The sequence below is a fragment of the Phoxinus phoxinus genome, assembly GCF_949152265.1.
Source record: "Phoxinus phoxinus genome assembly, chromosome: 17".
Classification (NCBI taxonomy): domain Eukaryota; kingdom Metazoa; phylum Chordata; class Actinopteri; order Cypriniformes; family Leuciscidae; genus Phoxinus; species Phoxinus phoxinus.
Window position 1 is genome coordinate 222,461 of NC_136892.1, and position 27,548 is coordinate 250,008.

A 27,548-nucleotide genomic window follows, 5' to 3' on the forward strand; every position below is an offset into this window, starting at 1 on the left:
ACAGGAGCGCTACGCTACAGACACACAGCAGTGAAGCGCTACGCTACAGACACACAGCCGTGATGAGATCAGAAACACAGGAGCGCTACGCTACAGACACACAGCCGTGATGAGATCAGAAACACAGGAGCGCTACGCTACAGACACACAGCCGTGATGACATCAGAAACACAGGAGCGCTACGCTACAGACACACAGCCGTGATGAGATCAGAAACACAGGAGCGCTACGCTACAGACACACAGCAGTGATGAGATCAGAAACACAGGAGCGCTACGCTACAGACACACAGCCGTGATGAGATCAGAAACACAGGAGCGCTACGCTACAGACACACAGCCGTGATGACATCAGAAACACAGGAGCGCTACGCTACAGACACAGCCGTGATGAGATCAGAAACACAGGAGCGCTACGCTACAGACACACAGCCGTGATGAGATCAGAAACACAGGAGCGCTACGCTACAGACACACAGCCGTGATGAGATCAGAAACACAGGAGCGCTACGCTACAGACACACAGCAGTGATGAGATCAGAAACACAGGAGCGCTACGCTACAGACACACAGCCGTGATGACATCAGAAACACAGGAGCGCTACGCTACAGACACAGCCGTGATGAGATCAGAAACACAGGAGCGCTACGCTACAGACACACAGCCGTGATGAGATCAGAAACACAGGAGCGCTACGCTACAGACACACAGCCGTGATGAGATCAGAAACACAGGAGCGCTACGCTACAGACACACAGCCGTGATGAGATCAGAAACACAGGAGCGCTACGCTACAGACACACAGCCGTGATGAGATCAGAAACACAGGAGCGCTACGCTACAGACACCCAGCCGTGATGAGATCAGAAACACAGGAGCGCTACGCTACAGACACACAGCCGTGATGAGATCAGAAACACAGGAGCGCTACGCTACAGACACACAGCCGTGATGAGATCAGAAACACAGGAGCGCTACGCTACAGACACACAGCAGTGATGAGATCAGAAACACAGGAGCGCTACGCTACAGACACACAGCAGCGATGAGATCAGAAACACAGGAGCGCTACGCTACAGACACACAGCAGTGATGCGCTACGCTACAGACACACAGCAGTGATGAGATCAGAAACACAGGAGCGCTACGCTACAGACACACAGCAGTGATGAGATCAGAAACACAGGAGCGCTACGCTACAGACACACAGCAGTGATGAGATCAGAAACACAGGAGCGCTACGCTACAGACACACAGCAGTGATGAGATCAGAAACACAGGAGCGCTACGCTACAGACACACAGCCGTGATGAGATCAGAAACACAGGAGCGCTACGCTACAGACACACAGCCGTGATGAGATCAGAAACACAGGAGCGCTACGCTACAGACACACAGCAGTGATGAGATCAGAAACACAGGAGCGCTACGCTACAGACACACAGCCGTGATGAGATCAGAAACACAGGAGCGCTACGCTACAGACACACAGCAGTGATGAGATCAGAAACACAGGAGCGCTACGCTACAGACACACAGCCGTGATGAGATCAGAAACACAGGAGCGCTACGCTACAGACACACAGCCGTGATGACATCAGAAACACAGGAGCGCTACGCTACAGACACACAGCCGTGATGAGATCAGAAACACAGGAGCGCTACGCTACAGACACACAGCAGTGATGAGATCAGAAACACAGGAGCGCTACGCTACAGACACACAGCAGTGATGAGATCAGAAACACAGGAGCGCTACGCTACAGACACACAGCAGTGATGAGATCAGAAACACAGGAGCGCTACGCTACAGACACACAGCAGTGATGAGATCAGAAACACAGGAGCGCTACGCTACAGACACACAGCCGTGATGACATCAGAAACACAGGAGCGCTACGCTACAGACACAGCCGTGATGAGATCAGAAACACAGGAGCGCTACGCTACAGACACACAGCCGTGATGAGATCAGAAACACAGGAGCGCTACGCTACAGACACACAGCCGTGATGAGATCAGAAACACAGGAGCGCTACGCTACAGACACACAGCCGTGATGAGATCAGAAACACAGGAGCGCTACGCTACAGACACACAGCAGTGATGAGATCAGAAACACAGGAGCGCTACGCTACAGACACACAGCCGTGATGAGATCAGAAACACAGGAGCGCTACGCTACAGACACACAGCAGTGATGAGATCAGAAACACAGGAGCGCTACGCTACAGACACACAGCCGTGATGACATCAGAAACACAGGAGCGCTACGCTACAGACACAGCCGTGATGAGATCAGAAACACAGGAGCGCTACGCTACAGACACACAGCCGTGATGAGATCAGAAACACAGGAGCGCTACGCTACAGACACCCAGCCGTGATGAGATCAGAAACACAGGAGCGCTACGCTACAGACACACAGCCGTGATGAGATCAGAAACACAGGAGCGCTACGCTACAGACACACAGCCGTGATGAGATCAGAAACACAGGAGCGCTACGCTACAGACACACAGCAGTGATGAGATCAGAAACACAGGAGCGCTACGCTACAGACACACAGCAGTGATGAGATCAGAAACACAGGAGCGCTACGCTACAGACACACAGCCGTGATGAGATCAGAAACACAGGAGCGCTACGCTACAGACACACAGCCGTGATGAGATCAGAAACACAGGAGCGCTACGCTACAGACACACAGCCGTGATGACATCAGAAACACAGGAGCGCTACGCTACAGACACACAGCAGTGATGAGATCAGAAACACAGGAGCGCTACGCTACAGACACACAGCAGTGGTGAGATCAGAAACACAGGAGCGCTACGCTACAGACACACAGCAGTGATGAGATCAGAAACACAGGAGCGCTACGCTACAGACACACAGCCGTGATGACATCAGAAACACAGGAGCGCTACGCTACAGACACACAGCCGTGATGAGATCAGAAACACAGGAGCGCTACGCTACAGACACCCAGCAGTGATGAGATCAGAAACACAGGAGCGCTACGCTACAGACACACAGCCGTGATGAGATCAGAAACACAGGAGCGCTACGCTACAGACACACAGCCGTGATGAGATCAGAAACACAGGAGCGCTACGCTACAGACACACAGCAGTGATGAGATCAGAAATACAGGAGCGCTACGCTACAGACACACAGCCGTGATGAGATCAGAAACACAGGAGCGCTACGCTACAGACACACAGCAGTGGTGCGCTACGCTACAGACACACAGCCGTGATGAGATCAGAAACACAGGAGCGCTACGCTACAGACACACAGCAGTGATGAGATCAGAAACACAGGAGCGCTACGCTACAGACACACAGCAGTGGTGCGCTACGCTACAGACACACAGCCGTGATGAGATCAGAAACACAGGAGCGCTACGCTACAGACACACAGCAGTGATGAGATCAGAAATACAGGAGCGCTACGCTACAGACACACAGCCGTGATGAGATCAGAAACACAGGAGCGCTACGCTACAGACACACAGCAGTGATGAGATCAGAAACACAGGAGCGCTACGCTACAGACACACAGCAGTGATGAGATCAGAAACACAGGAGCGCTACGCTACAGACACACAGCCGTGATGACATCAGAAACACAGGAGCGCTACGCTACAGACACACAGCCGTGATGAGATCAGAAACACAGGAGCGCTACGCTACAGACACACAGCCGTGATGAGATCAGAAACACAGGAGCGCTACGCTACAGACACACAGCAGTGATGAGATCAGAAACACAGGAGCGCTACGCTACAGACACACAGCAGTGATGAGATCAGAAACACAGGAGCGCTACGCTACAGACACACAGCAGTGATGAGATCAGAAACACAGGAGCGCTACGCTACAAACACACAGCCGTGATGAGATCAGAAACACAGGAGCGCTACGCTACAGACACACAGCAGTGATGAGATCAGAAACACAGGAGCGCTACGCTACAGACACACAGCAGTGGTGCGCTACGCTACAGACACACAGCAGTGATGCGCTACGCTACAGACACACAGCAGTGGTGCGCTACGCTACAGACACACAGCAGTGATGCGCTACGCTACAGACACACAGCAGTGATGCGCTACGCTACAGACACACAGCCGTGATGAGATCAGAAACACAGGAGCGCTACGCTACAGACACACAGCCGTGATGAGATCAGAAACACAGGAGCGCTACGCTACAGACACACAGCAGTGGTGCGCTACGCTACAGACACACAGCAGTGATGCGCTACGCTACAGACACACAGCAGTGGTGCGCTACGCTACAGACACACAGCAGTGATGCGCTACGCTACAGACACACAGCAGTGATGCGCTACGCTACAGACACACAGCAGTGATGCGCTACGCTACAGACACACAGCAGTGATGCGCTACGCTACAGACACACAGCAGTGATGCGCTACGCTACAGACACACAGCAGTGATGCGCTACGCTACAGACACACAGCAGTGGTGCGCTACGCTACAGACACACAGCAGTGATGCGCTACGCTACAGACACACAGCAGTGGTGCGCTACGCTACAGACACACAGCAGTGATGAGCTACGCTACAGACACACAGCAGTGATGCGCTACGCTACAGACACACAGCAGTGATGCGCTACGCTACAGACACACAGCAGTGATGCGCTACGCTACAGACACACAGCAGTGATGCGCTACGCTACAGACACACAGCCGTGATGCGCTACGCTACAGACACACAGCAGTGATGCGCTACGCTACAGACACACAGCCGTGATGCGCTACAGACACACAGCAGTGATGCGCTACAGACACACAGCCGTGATGCGCTACAGACACACAGCAGTGATGCGCTACGCTACGCTACAGACACACAGCAGTGATGCGCTATGCTACAGACACACAGCAGTGATGCGCTACGCTACAGACACACAGCAGTGAAGCGCTACGCTACAGACACACAGCAGTGATGCGCTACGCTACGCTACAGACACACAGCAGTGATGCGCTATGCTACAGACACACAGCAGTGATGCGCTACGCTACAGACACACAGCAGTGAAGCGCTACGCTACAAACACACAGCCGTGATGAGATCAGAAACACAGGAGCGCTACGCTACAGACACACAGCAGTGATGAGATCAGAAACACAGGAGCGCTACGCTACAGACACACAGCAGTGATGAGATCAGAAACACAGGAGCGCTACGCTACAGACACACAGCAGTGATAAGATCAGAAACACAGGAGCGCTACGCTACAGACACACAGCAGTGATGAGATCAGAAACACAGGAGCGCTACGCTACAAACACACAGCCGTGATGAGATCAGAAACACAGGAGCGCTACGCTACAGACACACAGCCGTGATGACATCAGAAACACAGGAGCGCTACGCTACAGACACACAGCCGTGATGAGATCAGAAACACAGGAGCGCTACGCTACAGACACACAGCAGTGGTGCGCTACGCTACAGACACACAGCAGTGATGCGCTACGCTACAGACACACAGCAGTGGTGCGCTACGCTACAGACACACAGCAGTGATGCGCTACGCTACAGACACACAGCAGTGATGCGCTACGCTACAGACACACAGCAGTGATGCGCTACGCTACAGACACACAGCAGTGATGCGCTACGCTACAGACACACAGCAGTGATGCGCTACGCTACAGACACACAGCAGTGGTGCGCTACGCTACAGACACACAGCAGTGGTGCGCTACGCTACAGACACACAGCAGTGATGCGCTACGCTACAGACACACAGCAGTGATGCGCTACGCTACAGACACACAGCAGTGATGCGCTACGCTACAGACACACAGCAGTGATGCGCTACGCTACAGACACACAGCCGTGATGCGCTACGCTACAGACACACAGCAGTGATGCGCTACGCTACAGACACACAGCCGTGATGCGCTACAGACACACAGCAGTGATGCGCTACAGACACACAGCCGTGATGCGCTACAGACACACAGCAGTGATGCGCTACGCTACGCTACAGACACACAGCAGTGATGCGCTATGCTACAGACACACAGCAGTGATGCGCTACGCTACAGACACACAGCAGTGAAGCGCTACGCTACAGACACACAGCAGTGATGCGCTACGCTACAGACACACAGCCGTGATGCGCTACGCTACAGACACACAGCAGTGATGCGCTACGCTACAGACACACAGCAGTGATGCGCTACGCTACAGACACACAGCAGTGATGCGCTACGCTACAGACACACAGCCGTGATGCGCTACGCTACAGACACACAGCAGTGATGCGCTACGCTACAGACACACAGCAGTGATGCGCTACGCTACAGACACACAGCAGTGATGCGCTACGCTACAGACACACAGCAGTGATGCGCTACGCTACAGACACACAGCAGTGATGCGCTACGCTACGCTACACACACACAGCCGTGATGCGCTACGCTACAGACACACAGCCGTGATGCGCTACGCTACGCTACAGACACACAGCAGTGATGCGCTACGCTACGCTACAGACACACAGCAGTGATGCGCTACGCTACGCTACAGACACACAGCCGTGATGCGCTACGCTACAGACACACAGCAGTGATGCGCTACGCTACGCTACAGACACACAGCCGTGATGCGCTACGCTACGCTACAGACACACAGCAGTGATGCGCTACGCTACGCTACAGACACACAGCAGTGATGCGCTACGCTACGCTACAGACACACAGCAGTGATGCGCTACGCTACAGACACACAGCAGTGATGCGCTACGCTACAGACACACAGCCGTGATGCGCTACGCTACAGACACACAGCAGTGATGCGCTACGCTACGCTACAGACACACAGCCGTGATGCGCTACGCTACGCTACAGACACACAGCAGTGATGCGCTACGCTACGCTACAGACACACAGCAGTGATGCGCTACGCTACGCTACAGACACACAGCAGTGATGCGCTACGCTACAGACACACAGCAGTGATGCGCTACGCTACAGACACACAGCCGTGATGCGCTACGCTACAGACACACAGCAGTGATGCGCTACGCTACAGACACACAGCAGTGATGCGCTACGCTACAGACACACAGCAGTGATGCGCTACGCTACAGACACACAGCAGTGATGCGCTACGCTACAGACACACAGCAGTGATGCGCTACGCTACAGACACACAGCAGTGATGCGCTACGCTACAGAAGCTCGCCTCACCTGACAGCCCAGCACCGCTCTCAGGAAGCCCAGGACGGATGGGGACGCCGGAGCCGCTCCAGTGATGATCATCCTCAGCCTGCCGCCCAGACTGGCCTGTAAGGAGACACAGCACACAGTCAAACAGCAGCGCGGCTTCGGCCCCGCATCTCACCGGCTCTGCATCACGCACCTGGATCTTGTGGAAGAAGATCTTGTCCCAGACGCTGTCGCAGCGGATGACGCCGCGGCTAACCTCCGAACCTTTTCTCTTGGCCGCGAAGTTCAGCAGCCAGCGCTTGACGGAGTTGTTGGCCTGACTGAAGATCTGAACAACAGCAGAAAAGCTTCAACAGTTACATGGGGAATACATGTGGTTGAAGAATGTTTTTATATTTTATTAAATGATTACAGCAGAATTTAATTCTGTTTATCACTGGGAAGCTGCTTTGAAACAATCTGCATTGTATAAAGTACTGTATAAATAAAGCTGAGTTGACTTGTTTACTGCATAAAATATGATAGCTGTGGAAAACTCATGGAAACTCATGTTCGATCATGAGTTATGCTTCTCGTGATCTTAAAAAGGCCTCTAGTTTAACTTGTATTTTAAAAACGAATAGCGTTTAGATAAAGAGAGTCTGTCATCAGAATGATTTGGTTTAATTCCATCCAGAAGCGTCTCACTGTCACGATCAGGTTAGATGACGCGAAGATGAAGATGAAGATGAAGATGAAGATGAAGATGAAGATGAAACAATCCACACAGGTTAAGTCCAACATAGAGTTAAGCGATCCAACACAACCATAGTATAGACGAGACCAGACAAAGACACACAAGCAGAACTGAACTTAAATAGTGAGAGGATAATGAGATGATTAATTAGTGCGCAGCTGAAACTAATGAGTGTCCATGACAACCAACTAAGAAAATACAGTACTGACTGAAAACAAGAGTCCATGAGACTCTTGTGAGAGTGTGAGAGTGTGACACACGATTGTGTTCCCAAACACCAGCATCCCGGAGGGCGAGATCTCACGCCGTGATGACAAGGAGGAAAAGAGGATGAGGAGATGGCAAAACAGGCAGAGGACACAGGAGGAGGTTCTAGAGGTGGACGACCGACCGGGAGGGGGCGGAACACAAAAGTCCAGGCTGGAGCAGATGGTGGAGAAAGACATGGAGGAGCCTCGAGGAGAGAAAGACACAGCTGAGACGGCGCAGGAGGGAGGAGCCATGGAGATGCAGTCACTGACGTGGGTCCATGGGGATGACCCGAGGCGATGTCATGGAGGATGGAGCCAATCACGCTGCCGGAGAGCCGATGTAGCGAAGGGACTCTTCTGGAGCGCCCCAGCGCGGAGACGGCACCTGATGGAGGGAGGAGCTGGCCGGAGCAGAAGGGGTGGAGGGCCGGAGAACAACGAGTCCGCTGAGTAGGTGTAGTGATGCCGAACCAGGTGGAGCCGACGGAGGGAGTCCGGCGAGGCTGAATGGCCGATGGTCACTTCTAACATCAAGGGAGGAAGGAGCGCAGGTGCAGAAGCAGGAGCCAGGGACCCGAGGAGAGGAGGAGTGGAGCACACAGAGGCAGAAGGCGGAGCCACGGGCTTCCCACATCCAGGAAGAGATGGATCCCAGCAGTCCCAAGATGGATCCACACCACTGAGAGGAGGTGAAACTGAAGGGCTGGTGGGGGGCAGCGACGACTGTGTGACAGGCGAGGCTGAAGACTAGAGAGGGGCTTGGAGAGTGATACAAAATCCAACAAAAAATAAAGTCTCAAAAACATTTTGGAGAGGTGGTGGGAGAGGGAGTTTAGGTGGGACCAGCAGGGTGTTCCACAAACATGCCGCTTATCTTTGCTTAGGTCTGGTCTTCTGTCACGTTTAGGTTGTGTAAACACACACGAAGATGAAGATGAGAGTAAACTTTAATAATCCACACGTTAAGTAGGGATGGCTGACGCGAAACAAGCCTGGAAGTGTTTCACGAGTGTTTCATCAGGTGTGATCCGCCGAATCAGCATTTGATTGACAGGTCGGGAACAGACCACACAATCGCACATCTGTATAAAAGTGAAATCAACGCATATTGACCTCGTGGGTTTTTGTGAGAGGAGTTTGATTTTGAGATAGCAGATTTTTGGTGACAGTGCGATTTGATTAGTTATCGGCTATTTAGGCTTGCATTTAAATTTACACAACACATTGACTGATAGGCTAGAGACAGACAGAGTATACATATAGTGACACATTAATAGCAGTTTCATTCTGTGTTATGTTATGTAATCTGAATCATGTAATATATACTTCATATATGCCGTCAGTTTAGGATTTGTTACTAATTGCTGTTTTCATTTTTATTCAGAGACAGAAATGTCAACATCAGACCCATCATCATCATCACCACCATCAACATCATTAACACCAACACCAGTAGAAACACAGGACAGTTTATGGGAACTTTTTGATACTCGTATCCATCAAACCCAGATAATAAGCTGATGCCACAGTGGAACTGAAAAAATACATCAACGATGCGTTTTTTCCCAGAACTCACGATCCACTAACTTACTGGAAAGAGAGATCAGTAACCCTTCCTCATGTGTGTGTGTCCTAGCTAAAAAATATCTTTGCATGCCAGCAACAAGTGTCCCCCCTTGTGAGAGGATTTTTTCAAAGGTTGGAGAAATTATCTGTAAAAAAGGAAGTAGGCCAAGTCCTTCCACAGCAGAGAAATTAATATTTTTGAATAAAAATCTCTAAAAAAGTGAGACATTGTGGCTTGATTTCTTTTATTAATATTCATTTTGCAGGACCAAAATAACATTATGCACAGTGATGAGCCTATAGGTTACAAGCTTCACATATTAGAAAAATACAATAATAAAAAAACAACACATTTTTTAATGGCTCGTCAAGGATGTTTCAGATCAACACCTGCAAGTGACCACTAGGTGTCACCGTTGAGACGGGTGTCGGATTGATTCAAAGCCTCAAAACAATATGTTATAACAAAACAACTGTTTCATTGCTTCACAAAGCCTCAATCTGCCCACCACTAATGTTAAGTCCAACATAGAGTTAAGCGATCCAACACAACCATAGTATAGACGAGACCAGACAAAGACACCTGAACTTAAATAGTGAGAGGATAATGAGTTGATTAATTAGTGCAGGGCTGAAACTAATGAGTGTCCATGTTAACCAACCAACTAAGAAAATACAGTACTGACTGAAAACAAGAGTCCATGTGGTGTGAGAGTGTGACACACACGATTGTGTTCCCAAACACCAGCATCCGAATGCAAGAAAACATGACATTGTGTTTCGTCTGACGCTCTGAGACAAACTCATTTATGATGGAGGAAAAAGAGCCAGATTGCAGAATCTTACAGTTTATTACTGATGTTTTGTGCCAGGAAGTGATGATTTTGTTCTCTTGAACTCATGGGATGGAAATGCTGCTTTATTCAAAAATGTGTCATGCCATTTTCCAATTTTGCAAGTTAAATTCCCAACTTTGAATGGAAGCATCACTACTGTGAATAAGGTATCTTGCTTTATTATTATTATTAAGAATTTCTTAAATAAACAAACAACAACATAAGGGCAGATCCTTTGAGCGCAGCTGATGATGCTATGTTGTGACGCTCGAGTGATCAAGTATTCCAATGTATGAAAAAGCTTTCATTCGATTCCTCCGTCCTCCTTTTCTTTCCTTGCAGCCTTCCCTCGCGTCCTCCAGGGGGCAGAGCTGAGACGCGAGGGAAGGAAACGAGGAAAGGAAACGAGGATGCACAAATAAGAAATGAGAAGCACCCTGTCTTCAGCAAGAGCTGGACTGATCCTGAGGGACGGAGAGACTTCATGACCTGCGCTGTTAATGAAAAATAATCTAATCTAAATCAACTGGTTTTAATCAAGTCAAAATTTTCAGAACAATCACACAACCACGGAATGTGTATATGTCAAATGAGGTAGAAACAGCTCTTTTCACAATGCAGAGGACTGTGCTATATGCATTATAGTGAAGAACGGATAGGGCATCTCTGTGAATGTGTCGGATCGGTGCGACGGCTCACCTTGTCATACATGCGGTTCAGGAGACGCGGCACCACGGGAAATATCGTGGGTCTGAGAGCCTTCATGTCGTCAGGAAGAAGACGGATATCGCCTTGAAAAAAGCCAATCTTCCCGCCATGGCAGATCACCACGGACTGGAATGTAGGGAACATGAGACAATACATATTCAGAAATATTATCAAATTGACTGCACTTAGAACAAAACCTGAACTGAGCTGAGCTGAATAAAGACTCTATTGGCTTCTATAGAGCTGTGTTACAGAGGAAATTAAGCGGGTCTCATAATTAATGAATTTTGCAACATTAACTGTTAAAGTGCCTGATAATGAAGCTGCTTTGAAACGATCTGTACTGCATAAAGTGCTGTAGGAATGAAGCCTTCGTGCACTAGTTCTGTTGGTCTGGTGTTGTGTTGATGTCAGCAAACTGTAGCTTTCACCAGAACAAAAACACGACTCAATACTTCTGTCTGGAATACAACAACCTCCACACACTTGAACACACACTTTAGACCTTTTATTTAGCTCCCTACTTTAGCTCCATAGAAGAGCAGAAAGAAAACAGCTGTGGTTTTAGATCGTTCCAGATGTTTTAAAGCATTGAGGAAATCAACTCTGCGGCTCTTACAAGAGATTGAGATCAGAGGGTCACATTAGGCCATGGCCATGAAGCACCTGGGAAAGAGGAAGTGCACACTCGCCCAGTGTGTGTGTGTGTAGGTGTGGTTTCATGCCCTTGTTAGTGCTCACGGTCGGCACACTGCCAGACTGTAACCTGACCCAGCAGAAGAGCTGAGGACGTGTGTGTTTCTCATTGGATGAGCAGTGTTGAGCTCCTGCAGTATAAAGAGCATCTTCTCACGCGAGTCTCACCTCAATCAACCTCTCGAACATGTGCGCAAGAGGCAGGAAGGAAATGAGAACGTCGTCTTGATTCGGAAAGATGACTTTCTGCAGACAGACACACAGAGAGGCTGCGGTTAGTCAGATCGCTGTCTGTCGACACACTTCAGCAGTCGCGCATGTTTACAGAAATCACTCACATCTGTCACTTTCAGAAAGCCAGCAAAGTCTGCGACAACGTTGCCATGGGTTAGCATCACTCCCTTCGGATCTCCTGCAACACACACACACACACACACACACACACACACACACACACACACACACACACAATGTCAGTCTTTCAATCGCCTGATGATTTTCATATTTGTAGTTTTATTATAGCATTAAGGCTATAATGCTTTACAGTATCCTTCAGATACTATAATAGTTTTTGTGAATATTTAGGACTACTTTTATTTTCATTTTAAATTTAGTAAAAAGTGTTTGGTTACACTGTAGGTGGCTTTATGAGCTTATTGTGTTGAAAACACTTGGATCAACACCATCTCAGCCATTCAGAACTATCTTACGTTTTGTTTATTGGTGGCTAATTCGTTCTATCTGTTCGATGGGTTTAAATGGAGGTCCTTCATCATGAGTTTCTTTTCAAAATTATATTTTTTGTTCAATTCAAATTAACCAGCTGGTACAATAGTAGCGTTTCCCGTGAGGTTGGGTTGGGTGGATATCGGTAAGTCATGACAGGTTTGATGACATTTTCAGGGTGTAATTACAGTTCAACACTGACTCTTCATCTTCAACACTGACTGTCTTCATCTTCAACACTGACTCTTCATCTTCAACACTGACTCTTCATCTTCAACACTGACTGTCTTCATCTTCAACACTGACTCTTCATCTTCAACACTGACTCTTCATCTTCAACACTGACTCTCTTCATCTTCAACACTGACTGTCTTCATCTTCAACACTGACTCTTCATCTTCAACACTGACTCTTCATCTTCAACACTGACTCTTCATCTTCAACGCTGACTGTCTTCATCTTCAACACTGACTTTCTTCATCTTCAACACTGACTTTCTTCATCTTCAACGCTGACTGTCTTCATCTTCAACACTGACTCTTCATCTTCAACACTGACTGTCTTCATCTTCAACACTGACTGTCTTCATCTTCAACACTGACTCTTCATCTTCAATACTGACTCTCTTCATCTTCAACACTGACTCTCTTCATCTTCAACACTGACTCTTCATCTTCAACACTGACTCTCTTCATCTTCAACACTGACTGTCTTCATCTTCAACACTGACTCTTCATCTTCAACACTGACTCTTCATCTTCAACACTGACTCTTCATCTTCAACGCTGACTGTCTTCATCTTCAACACTGACTTTCTTCATCTTCAACACTGACTGTCTTCATCTTCAACACTGACTCTTCATCTTCAACACTGACTGTCTTCATCTTCAACACTGACACTTCATCTTCAACTCTGACTGTCTTCATCTTCAACACTGACTCTTCATCTTCAACATTGACTCTTCATCTTCAACACTGACTGTCTTCATCTTCAACACTGACTGTCTTCATCTTCAACTCTGACTGTCTTCATCTTCAACTCTGACTGTCTTCATCTTCAACTCTGACTGTCTTCATCTTCAACACTGACTCTTCATCTTCAACATTGACTCTTCATCTTCAACACTGACTGTCTTCATCTTCAACACTGACTGTCTTCATCTTCAACTCTGACTGTCTTCATCTTCAACTCTGACTGTCTTCATCTTCAACTCTGACTGTCTTCATCTTCAACACTGACTCTTCATCTTCAACATTGACTCTTCATCTTCAACACTGACTGCCTTCATCTTCAACACTGACTGTCTTCATCTTCAACACTGACTGTCTTCATCTTCAACTCTGACTGTCTTCATCTTCAACACTGACTTTCTTCATCTTCAACACTGACTGTCTTCATCTTCAACACTGACTGTCTTCATCTTCAACTCTGACTGTCTTCATCTTCAACACTGACTGTCTTCTTCTTCAACACTTACTGTCTTCATCTTCAACACTGACTCTTCATCTTCAACACTGACTTTTCATCTTCAACACTGACTTTCTTCATCTTCAACACTGACTCTTCATCTTCAACACTGACTGTCTTCATCTTCAACACTGACTGTCTTCATCTTCAACACTGACTCTTCATCTTCAACAATGACTGTCTTCATCTTCAACACTGACTGACTTCATCTTCAACACTGACTCTTCATCTTCAACACTGACTGTCTTCATCTTCAACACTGACTGTCTTCATCTTCAACACTGACTCTTCATCTTCAACACTGACTGTCTTCATCTTCAACACTGACTGTCTTCATCTTCAACACTGACACTTCATCTTCAACACTGACTGTCTTTATCTTCAACACTGACTGTCTTCATCTTCAACACTGACTCTTCATCTTCAACACTGACTTTCTTCATCTTCAACGCTGACTTTCTTCATCTTCATCACTGACTGTCTTCATCTTCAACGCATCTTCAACACTGACTGTCTTCATCTTCAACACTGACTTTCTTCATCTTCAACACTGACTGTCTTCATCTTCAACACTGACTCTTCATCTTCAGCACTGACTGTCTTCATCTTCAACACTGACTGTCTTCATCTTCAACAATGACTGTCTTCTTCTTCAACACTGACTGTCTTCATCTTCAACACTAACTGTCTTCATCTTCAACACTGTCTGTCTTCATCTTCAACACTGTCTGTCTTCATCTTCAACACTGTCTGTCTTCATCTTCAACACTGACTCTTCATCTTCAACACTCACTGTCTTCATCTTCAACACTGACTCTTCATCTTCAACACTGACTGTCTTCTTCTTCAACACTTACTGTCTTCATCTTCAACACTGACTCTTCATCTTCAACACTGACTGTCTTTCATCTTCAACACTTACTGTCTTCATCTTCAACGCTGACTGTCTTCATCTTCAACACTGTCTGTCTTCATCTTCAACACGTACTGTCTTCATCTTCAACACTGACTCTTCATCTTCAACACTCAATGTCTTCATCTTCAACACTCACTGTCTTCATCTTCAACACTGACTCTTCATCTTCAACACTGACTGTCTTCTTCTTCAACACTTACTGTCTTCATCTTCAACACTGACTTTCTTCATCTTCAACACTGACTTTTCATCTTCAACACTGACTTTCTTCATCTTCAACACTGACTCTTCATCTTCAACACTGACTGTCTTCATCTTCAACACTGACTGTCTTCATCTTCAACACTGACTGTCTTTATCTTCAACACTGTCTGTCTTCATCTTCAACACTGTCTGTCTTCATCTTCAACACTGACTGTCTTCATCTTCAACACTGACTCTTCATCTTCAACACTGACTGTCTTCATCTTCAACACTTACTGTCTTCATCTTCAACGCTGACTGTCTTCATCTTCAACACTGACTCTCTTCATCTTCAACACTGACTGTCTTCATCTTCAACACTGACTGTCTTCATCTTCAACACTGTCTTCATCTTCAACACTGAATGTCTTCATCTTCAACACTGACTGTCTTCATCTTCAACACTGACTCTTCATTTTCAACACTGACTGTCTTCATCTTCAACACTGACTCTCTTCATCTTCAACACTGAGTGTCTTCATCTTCAACACTGACTCTTCATCTTCAACACTGACTGTCTTCATTTTCAACACTGACTCTTCATTTTCAACACTGACTCTTCATCTTCAACACTGACTCTTCATCTTCAAGACTGACTGTCTTCATCTTCGAGACTGACTGTCTTCATCTTCAACACTGACTGTCTTCATCTTCAACACTGACTGTCTTCATCTTCAACACTGACTTTCTTCATCTTCAACACTGACTTTCTTCATCTTCAACACTGACTGTCTTCATCTTCAACACTGACTGTCTTCATCTTCAACACTGTCTGTCTTCATCTTCAACACTGTCTGTCTTCATCTTCAACACTGAATTTCTTCATCTTCAAGACTGACTGTCTTCATCTTCAACACTGACTTTCTTCATCTTCAACACTGACTTTCTTCATCTTCAACACCGACTGTCTTCATCTTCAACACTGACTGTCTTCATCTTCAACACTGACTGTCTTCATCTTCAACACTGACTGTCTTCATCTTCAACACTGACTTTCTTCATCTTCAACACTGACTGTCTTCATCTTCAACACTGACTCTTCATCTTCAACACCGACTGTCTTCATTTTCAACACTGACTCTTCATCTTCAACACTGACTCTTTTCATCTTCAACACTGACTCTTCATCTTCGAGACTGACTGTCTTCATCTTCGAGACTGACTGTCTTCATCTTCAACACTGACTGTCTTCATCTTCAACACTGACTGTCTTCATCTTCAACACTGACTGTCTTCATCTTCAACACTGACTTTCTTAATCTTCAACACTGACTTTCTTCATCTTCAACACTGACTGTCTTCATCTTCAACACTGACTGTATTCATCTTCAACACTGACTGTCTTCATCTTCAACACTTACTGTCTTCATCTTCAACGCTGACTGTCTTCATCTTCAACACTGACTCTCTTCATCTTCAACACTGACTGTCTTCATCTTCAACACTGACTCTCTTCATCTTCAACACTGACTGTCTTCCTCTTCAACACTGACTTTCTTCATCTTCAACATTGACTCTTCATCTTCAACACTGACTCTTCATCTTCAACACTGACTGTCTTCATCTTCAACATTGACTCTTCATCTTCAACACTGATTCTTCATCTTCAACACTGACTCTTCATCTTCAACACTGACTGTCTTCATCTTCAACACTGAATGTCTTCATCTTCAACACTGACTGTCTTCATCTTCAACACTGACTTTCTTCATCTTCAACACTGATTGTCTTCATCTTCAACACTGACTGTCTTCATCTTCAACACTGTCTGTCTTCATCTTCAACACTGTCTGTCTTCATCTTCAACACTGACTGTCTTCATCTTCAACACTGACTGTCATCATCTTCAACACTGACTGTCTTCATCTTCAACACTGACTTTCCATCTTCAACACTGACTCTTCATCTTCAACACTGACTGTCTTCATCTTCAACACTGACTGTCTTCATCTTCAACACTGAATGTCTTCATCTTCAACACTGACTGTCTTCATCTTCAACACTGACTGTCTTCATCTTCAACACTGACTTTCTTCATCTTCAACACTGACTGTCTTCATCTTCAACACTGACTGTCTTCATCTTCAACACTGTCTGTCTTCATCTTCAACACTGTCTGTCTTCATCTTCAACACTGACTGTCTTCATCTTCAACACTGACTGTCTTCATCTTCAACACTGACTTTCTTCATCTTCAACATTGACTCTTCATCTTCAACACTGACTCTTCATCTTCAACACTGACTGTCTTCATCTTCAACACTGACTCTTCATCTTCAACACTGACTTTCTCCATCTTCAACACTGACTGTCTTCATTTTCAACACTGTCTGTCTTCATCTTCAACACTGTCTGTCTTCATCTTCAACACTGTCTATCTTCATCTTCAACACTGACTTTCTTCATCTTCAACATTGACTCTTCATCTTCAACACTGACTCTTCATCTTCAACACTGACTGTCTTCATCTTCAACACTGACTCTTCATCTTCAACACTGACTGTCTTCATCTTCAACACTGTCTGTCTTCATCTTCAACACTGACTGTCTCCATCTTCAACACTGACTCTTCATCTTCAACACTGACTGTCTTCAAGACTGTTGAAGACTCTTCATCTTCAACACTGTTGAAGACTCTTCATCTTCAACACTGTTGAAGACTCTTCATCTTCAACACTGACTGTCTTCAACACTGTTGAAGACTCTTCATCTTCAACACTGACTCTTCATCTTCAAGACTGACTGTCTTCATTTTCAACACTGACTCTTCATCTTCAACACCGTCTGTCTTCATCTTCAACACTGACTTTCTTCATCTTCAACACTGACTGTCTTCATCTTCAACACTGACTCTCTTCATCTTCAACACTGACTCTTCATCTTCAACACTGACTGTCTCCATCTTCAACACTGACTCTTCATCTTCAACACTGACTGTCTTCAACACTGTTGAAGACTCTTCATCTTCAACACTGACTCTTCATCTTCAACACTGACTGTCTTCAACACTGTTGAAGACTCTTCATCTTCAACACTGACTCTTCATCTTCAACACTGACTGTCTTCAACACTGTTGAAGACTCTTCATCTTCAACACTGTTGAAGACTCTTCATCTTCAACACTGACTCTTCATCTTCAACAATGACTCTTCATCTTCAACACTGACTGTCTTCAACACTGTTGAAGACTCTTCATCTTCAACACTCACTCTTCATCTTCAAGACTGACTGTCTTCATTTTCAACACTGACTCTTCATCTTCAACACTGACTGTCTTCATCTTCAACACTGACTCTCTTCATCTTCAACACTGACTCTCTTCATCTTCAATACTGACTCTCTTCATCTTCAACACTGACTGTCTTCATCTTCAACACTGACTGTCTTCATCTTCAACACTGACTCTTCATCTTCAACGCTGACTCTCTTCATCTTCAACGCTGACTCTCTTCATCTTCAACACTGACTCTTCATCTTCAACACTGACTGTCTTCATCTTCAACACTGACTCTTCATCTTCAACACTGACTGTCTTCATCTTCAACACTGACTCTTCATCTTCAACACTGACTGTCTTCATCTTCAACATTGACTCTTCATCTTCAACACTGAATCTTCATCTTCAACACTGACTCTTCATCTTCAACACTGACTGTCTTCATCTTCAACACTGACTCTCTTCATCTTCAACACTGACTGTCTTCATCTTCAACACTGACTGTCTTCATCTTCAACAATGACTCTCTTCATCTTCAACACTGACTCTTCATCTTCAACACTGACTGTCTTCATCTTCAACACTGACTGTCTTCATCTTCAACACTGACTGTCTTCATCTTCAACACTGACTGTCTTCATCTTCAACACTGACTGTCTTCATCTTCAACACTGACTTTCTTCATCTTCAACACTGACTCTTCATCTTCAACACTGACTGTCTTCATCTTCAACACTGACTGTCTTCATATTCAACACTGACTCTTCATCTTCAACACTGACTGTCTTCATATTCAACACTGACTGTCTTAATCTTCAACTCTGACTGTCTTCATCTTCAACACTGACTTTCTTCATCTTCAACATTGACTCTTCATCCTCAACACTGACTCTTCATCTTCAACACTGACTCTTCATCTTCAAGACTGACTGTCTTCATTTTCAACACTGACTCTTCATCTTCAACACTGACTGTCTTCATCTTCAACACTGACTGTCTTCATCTTCAACACTGACTTTTCATCTTCAACACTGACTTTCTTCATCTTCAACACTGACTCTTCATCTTCAACACTGACTGTCTTCATCTTCAACACTTACTGTCTTCATCTTCAACACTGACTGTCTTCATCTTCAACACTGACTCTTCATCTTCAACACTGACTCTCTTCATCTTCAACACTGACTGTCTTCATCTTCAACGCTGACTGTCTTCATCTTCAACACTGACTCTTCATCTTCAACACTGACTGTCTTCATCTTCAACACTGACTGTCTTCATCTTCAACACTGACTGTCTTCATCTTCAACACTGACTCTTCATCTTCAACACTGACTGTCTTCATCTTCAACACTGACTGTCTTCATATTCAACACTGACTCTTCATCTTCAACACTGACTCTCTTCATCTTCAACACTGACTGTCTTAATCTTCAACTCTGACTATCTTCATCTTCAACACTGACTTTCTTCATCTTCAACATTGACTCTTCATCCTCAACACTGACTCTTCATCTTCAACACTGACTCTTCATCTTCAACACTGACTACTCATCTTCAAGACTGACCTTCTTCATTTTCAACACTGACTCTTCATCTTCAACACTGACTCTTCATCTTCAACACTGTCTGTCTTCATGTTCAAAACTGACTCTTCATCTTCAACACTGACTCTTCATCTTCAACACTGACTGTCTTCATCTTCAACACTGACTTTTCATCTTCAACACTGACTGTCTTCATATTCAACACTGACTCTTCATCTTCAACACTGACTGTCTTCATATTCAACACTGACTGTCTTAATCTTCAACTCTGACTGTCTTCATCTTCAACACTGACTTTCTTCATCTTCAACATTGACTCTTCATCCTCAACACTGACTCTTCATCTTCAACACTGACTCTTCATCTTCAAGACTGACTGTCTTCATTTTCAACACTGACTCTTCATCTTCAACACTGACTGTCTTCATCTTCAACACTGACTGTCTTCATCTTCAACACTGACTTTTCATCTTCAACACTGACTTTCTTCATCTTCAACACTGACTCTTCATCTTCAACACTGACTGTCTTCATCTTCAACACTTACTGTCTTCATCTTCAACACTGTTTGTCTTCATCTTCAACACTGACTCTTCATCTTCAACACTGACTCTCTTCATCTTCAACACTGACTGTCTTCATCTTCAACGCTGACTGTCTTCATCTTCAACACTGACTCTTCATCTTCAACACTGACTGTCTTCATCTTCAACACTGACTGTCTTCATCTTCAACACTGACTGTCTTCATCTTCAACACTGACTCTTCATCTTCAACACTGACTGTCTTCATCTTCAACACTGACTGTCTTCATATTCAACACTGACTCTTCATCTTCAACACTGACTCTCTTCATCTTCAACACTGACTGTCTTAATCTTCAACTCTGACTATCTTCATCTTCAACACTGACTTTCTTCATCTTCAACATTGACTCTTCATCCTCAACACTGACTCTTCATCTTCAACACTGACTCTTCATCTTCAACACTGACTACTCATCTTCAAGACTGACCGTCTTCATTTTCAACACTGACTCTTCATCTTCAACACTGACTCTTCATCTTCAACACTGTCTGTCTTCATGTTCAAAACTGACTCTTCATCTTCAACACTGACTCTTCATCTTCAACACTGACTGTCTTCATCTTCAACACTGACTTTTCATCTTCAACACTGACTTTCTTCATCTTCAACACTGAGGGCCCTATTTTAACGATCTGAAACGCAAGTGTCAAAGTGCAAAGCGCAAGTAACTTTGTGGGCGGATCCCGGCGCTGTTGCTATTTTCCCGGCGGGATAAATGACTCTTGCGCCCGACGCAAATCTAAAAGGGGTTGGTCTGAAGTAGCTTCATTATTCATAGGTGTGGTTTGGGCGTAACGTGAAATAAACCAATCAGAGCGTCCTCTCACATTCCCTTTAAGAGCCGGCGCGCTTGTTCCACGGCGGATCGATATTATAACGGCGGATTTGCCGGCGCACGCCAGGAGCGGTTCACAGCCGAGGAAACCGACGTTCTCGTCAGGGCCGTAAAACACAGAGAAGTGACATTGGGGATGATGGGAGAAACCCACCCAAATTAGCTTCGGTTAAACAGGGGTATAATTTGGGTAGTAAATGTGTAGGCAAATCTAGATTTTTTTATTTTTTTTTATTTTTTTATCTAGATATATCTTTTTCACATCTTCACGGACACAACAATGATTTCCCTCGTGTGTTAATATTTTTCCTTGTAATAATGTAGGCTATGATTTGCAAAAATGAAAACTGCTGCATCTGTTTATAGTATTAGAGAATCAAAGTGGATGCGCGTTAACATTATGGCCAAGCACGCGCCCTTAAAATACCACATCACTAACGCGCAACGCGCCACTGTCTTTAGACTGTTTTTTTCCTGGTCAATGGCGCAATTGCTTTCTAAAACTGGAAAATAGCACCATGGAAGTTTTGCGCCGGAACACGCCTCCTCTCTGCGCTGAACCGCCCCCGCGAGCGCAAGTTCATTCCCTAATTTACCGACGTGCGTCTGTGGAGGGAAAAGTCCGCTGTGCGCGGGGGCCCTGACTCTTCATTTTCAACACTGACTGTCTTCATCTTCAACACTGACTGTCTTCATCTTCAACATTTACTGTCTTCATCTTCAACACTGACTGTCTTCATCTTCAACACTGACTCTTCATCTTCAACACTGACTCTCTTCATTTTCAACACTGACTGTCTTCATCTTCAACACTGACTGTCTTCATCTTCAACATTTACTGTCTTCATCTTCAACACTGACTGTCTTCATCTTCAACACTGACTCTTCATCTTCAACACTGACTCTCTTCATCTTCAACACTGACTGTCTTCATCTTTAACGCTGACTGTCTTCATCTTCAACACTGACTCTTCATCTTCAACACTGACTGTCTTCATCTTCAACACTGACTGTCTTCATCTTCAACACTGACTCTTCATCTTCAACACTGACTCTCTTCATCTTCAACACTGACTGTCTTCATCTTCAATGCTGACTGTCTTCATCTTCAACACTGACTCTTCATCTTCAACACTGACTGTCTTCATCTTCAACACTGACTGTCTTCATCTTCAACACTGACTTTTCATCTTCAACACTGACTTTCTTCATCTTCAACACTGACTCTTCATCTTCAACACTGACTGTCTTCATCTTCAACACTTACTGTCTTCATCTTCAACACTGTTTGTCTTCATCTTCAACACTGACTCTTCATCTTCAACACTGACTCTCTTCATCTTCAACACTGACTGTCTTCATCTTCAACGCTGACTGTCTTCATCTTCAACACTGACTCTTCATCTTCAACACTGACTGTCTTCATCTTCAACACTGACTGTCTTCATCTTCAACACTGACTGTCTTCATCTTCAACACTGACTCTTCATCTTCAACACTGACTGTCTTCATCTTCAACACTGACTGTCTTCATATTCAACACTGACTCTTCATCTTCAACACTGACTCTCTTCATCTTCAACACTGACTGTCTTAATCTTCAACTCTGACTATCTTCATCTTCAACACTGACTTTCTTCATCTTCAACATTGACTCTTCATCCTCAACACTGACTCTTCATCTTCAACACTGACTCTTCATCTTCAACACTGACTACTCATCTTCAAGACTGACCGTCTTCATTTTCAACACTGACTCTTCATCTTCAACACTGACTCTTCATCTTCAACACTGTCTGTCTTCATGTTCAAAACTGACTCTTCATCTTCAACACTGACTCTTCATCTTCAACACTGACTGTCTTCATCTTCAACACTGACTTTTCATCTTCAACACTGACTTTCTTCATCTTCAACACTGAGGGCCCTATTTTAACGATCTGAAACGCAAGTGTCAAAGTGCAAAGCGCAAGTAACTTTGTGGGCGGATCCCGGCGCTGTTGCTATTTTCCCGGCGGGATAAATGACTCTTGCGCCCGACGCAAATCTAAAAGGGGTTGGTCTGAAGTAGCTTCATTATTCATAGGTGTGGTTTGGGCGTAACGTGAAATAAACCAATCAGAGCGTCCTCTCACATTCCCTTTAAGAGCCGGCGCGCTTGTTCCACGGCGGATCGATATTATAACGGCGGATTTGCCGGCGCACGCCAGGAGCGGTTCACAGCCGAGGAAACCGACGTTCTCGTCAGGGCCGTAAAACACAGAGAAGTGACATTGGGGATGATGGGAGAAACCCACCCAAATTAGCTTCGGTTAAACAGGGGTATAATTTGGGTAGTAAATGTGTAGGCAAATCTAGATTTTTTTATTTTTTTTTATTTTTTTATCTAGATATATCTTTTTCACATCTTCACGGACACAACAATGATTTCCCTCGTGTGTTAATATTTTTCCTTGTAATAATGTAGGCTATGATTTGCAAAAATGAAAACTGCTGCATCTGTTTATAGTATTAGAGAATCAAAGTGGATGCGCGTTAACATTATGGCCAAGCACGCGCCCTTAAAATACCACATCACTAACGCGCAACGCGCCACTGTCTTTAGACTGTTTTTTTCCTGGTCAATGGCGCAATTGCTTTCTAAAACTGGAAAATAGCACCATGGAAGTTTTGCGCCGGAACACGCCTCCTCTCTGCGCTGAACCGCCCCCGCGAGCGCAAGTTCATTCCCTAATTTACCGACGTGCGTCTGTGGAGGGAAAAGTCCGCTGTGCGCGGGGGCCCTGACTCTTCATTTTCAACACTGACTGTCTTCATCTTCAACACTGACTGTCTTCATCTTCAACATTTACTGTCTTCATCTTCAACACTGACTGTCTTCATCTTCAACACTGACTCTTCATCTTCAACACTGACTCTCTTCATCTTCAACACTGACTGTCTTCATCTTTAACGCTGACTGTCTTCATCTTCAACACTGACTCTTCATCTTCAACACTGACTGTCTTCATCTTCAACACTGACTGTCTTCATCTTCAACACTGACTGTCTTCATCTTCAACACTGACTGTCTTCATCTTGAACGCTGACTGTCTTCATCTTCAACACTGACTGTCTTCATCTTCAACACTGACTGTCTTCATCTTCAACACTGACTGTCTTCATCTTCAACACTGACTGTCTTCATCTTCAACACTGACTGTCTTCATCTTCAACACTGACTGTCTTCATCTTCAACACTGACTGTCTTCATCTTCAACACTGACTGTCTTCATCTTCAACACTGACTGTCTTCTTCTTCAACACTGACTGTCTTCTTCTTCAACACTGACTGTCTTCTTCTTCAACACTGACTCTCTTCATCTTCAACACTGACTCTCTTCATCTTCAACACTGACTCTTCATCTTCAACACTGACTGTCTCCATCTTCAACACTGACTCTTCATCTTCAACACTGACTGTCTTCAACACTGTTGAAGACTCTTCATCTTCAACACTGACTCTTCATCTTCAACACTGACTGTCTTCAACACTGTTGAAGACTCTTCATCTTCAACACTGACTCTTCATCTTCAACGCTGACTGTCTTCAACACTGTTGAAGACTCTTCATCTTCAACACTGTTGAAGACTCTTCATCTTCAACACTGTTGAAGACTCTTCATCTTCAACACTGTTGAAGACTCTTCATCTTCAACACTGTTGAAGACTTCATCTTCAACACTGTTGAAGACTTCATCTTCAACACTGACTGTCTTCAACACTGTTGAAGACTCTTCATCTTCAACACTCACTCTTTATCTTCAACACTGACTGTCTTCATCTTCAACACTGACTGTCTTCATCTTCAACACTGACTCTTCATCTTCAACGCTGACTCTCTTCATCTTCAACACTGACTGTCTTCATCTTCAACACTGACTCTTCATCTTCAACACTGACTGTCTTCATCTTCAACACTGACTCTTCATCTTCAACACTGACTGTCTTCATCTTCAACACTGACTCTCTTCATCTTCAACACTGACTCTTCATCTTCAACACTGACTGTCTTCATCTTCAACATTGACTCTTCATCTTCAACACTGAATCTTCATCTTCAACACTGACTCTCTTCATCTTCAACACTGACTGTCTTCATCTTCAACACTGACTCTCTTCATCTTCAACACTGACTGTCTTCATCTTCAACACTGACTGTCTTCATCTTCAACACTGACTGTCTTCATCTTCAACAATGACTCTCTTCATCTTCAACACTGACTCTTCATCTTCAACACTGACTGTCTTCATCTTCAACACTGACTGTCTTCATCTTCAACACTGACTGTCTTCATCTTCAACACTGACTGTCTTCATCTTCAACACTGACTGTCTTCATCTTCAACACTGACTCTTCATCTTCAACACTGACTCTTCATCTTCAACACTGACTCTTCATCTTCAACACTGACTGTCTTCATATTCAACACTGACTCTTCATCTTCAACACTGACTGTCTTCATCTTCAACACTGACTGTCTTAATCTTCAACACTGACTGTCTTCATCTTCAACACTGACTTTCTTCATCTTCAACATTGACTCTTCATCTTCAACACTGACTCTTCATCTTCAACACTGACTCTTCATCTTCAAGACTGACTGTCTTCATTTTTAACACTGACTCTTCATCTTCAACACTGTTTGTCTTCATATTCAAAACTGACTCTTCATCTTCAACACTGACTCTTCATCTTCAACACTGACTGTCTTCATCTTCAACACTGACTTTTCATCTTCAACACTGACTTTCTTCATCTTCAACACTGACTCTTCATCTTCAACACTGACTGTCTTCATCTTCAACACTGACTGTCTTCATCTTCAACACTGACTCTTCATCTTCAACACTGACTCTCTTCATCTTCAACACTGACTGTCTTCATCTTCAATGCTGACTGTCTTCATCTTCAACACTGACTCTTCATCTTCAACACTGACTGTCTTCATCTTCAACACTGACTGCCTTCATCTTCAACACTGACTGTCTTCATCTTCAACACTGACTGTCTTCATCTTCAACACTGACTCTTCATCTTCAACACTGACTGTCTTCATCTTCAACACTGACTGTCTTAATCTTCAACTCTGACTGTCTTCATCTTCAACACTGACTGTCTTCATCTTCAACACTAGATGTTTTATTTTTAAAGTTTCAGGTCTGTGTTCAGAGTAAGAGTTCAATGCCTTTCCTCCCTTCAGCTCTTTCGAATGCTGTGAATTATCTTTCTATTTACTGAGGACAACAAGCACATCTGCCAACGTTCCACTAACTGTGCCGCTCATATCCACCTCTTACCACGGTCCATTTCACTTGAGGAATATTTCATCACAGGCATTTATGTAGAAATAGTACCTGAATAATCCCCAGAATCTGAGGAGAGCAGGAGATAAAGGCATGCTAACCAGTGAGGTCAGTTAAGTTGAGTTGAGTTGAGTTGAGTTGAGTGGAGTTTAGTTACAGTTAGTTTAGGTTATATTAGCTAAGGTAAAGTTAGGTTAGTTTAGTTTAGTTTAGGCTAGGTTAGGGTTAGGTTAGGTTAGGTTAGGTTAGATTAGGTTATGTTAGGTCAGGTTAGGGTTAACCTGTGGCAGAAGAGAATGTGGAGCTGCTTTGACTCACCTGTGGTTCCACTGGTGAAGCAGACGATGGACAGGTCATCTGGTGCCGGCGGCTAAGAGAACACATCAAACTGTTACTGGACACATTTAGCTAGTGCTCAACAAGATCAATGTCAAAGAAGAGCACAGATCAAAACACTGAAGCGCTGATGAGAGGATCACCCTGATCTGTTTAAGTCAGACACACTAACTGGCATTCATGCATTATGTATTTAACATTTTTAATTTCATTTTATTTCTATAGCACAATACAACAACATATCAAGAAGAAACGTGAGGGCAGGTAAAAGTGTCTTCAGACATGAGTGTACTACCACTCCTGACCTCAAGGGGCATA

The 27,548-nt window shown here is 44.8% G+C and overlaps 1 protein-coding gene across 2 annotated transcripts in view; it reads right to left on the reverse strand.

The window, feature by feature from the left end:
- The window catches only part of acsl6 (acyl-CoA synthetase long chain family member 6), a 65,969-nt gene that overhangs the window by 12,442 nt on the left and 25,979 nt on the right, over positions 1 to 27,548 (reverse strand). For both annotated transcript variants that reach the window (XM_079587213.1, XM_079587214.1), the window contains 6 exons: positions 27,213 to 27,264; positions 12,347 to 12,420; positions 12,177 to 12,254; positions 11,304 to 11,438; positions 7,409 to 7,543; positions 7,237 to 7,332 (listed from right to left, as the gene is read on the reverse strand). In XM_079587213.1, coding sequence (XP_079443339.1) covers positions 7,237 to 7,332; positions 7,409 to 7,543; positions 11,304 to 11,438; positions 12,177 to 12,254; positions 12,347 to 12,420; positions 27,213 to 27,264 — 570 coding nt within the window. The remainder of the gene's footprint in view (positions 1 to 7,236; positions 7,333 to 7,408; positions 7,544 to 11,303; positions 11,439 to 12,176; positions 12,255 to 12,346; positions 12,421 to 27,212; positions 27,265 to 27,548) is intronic.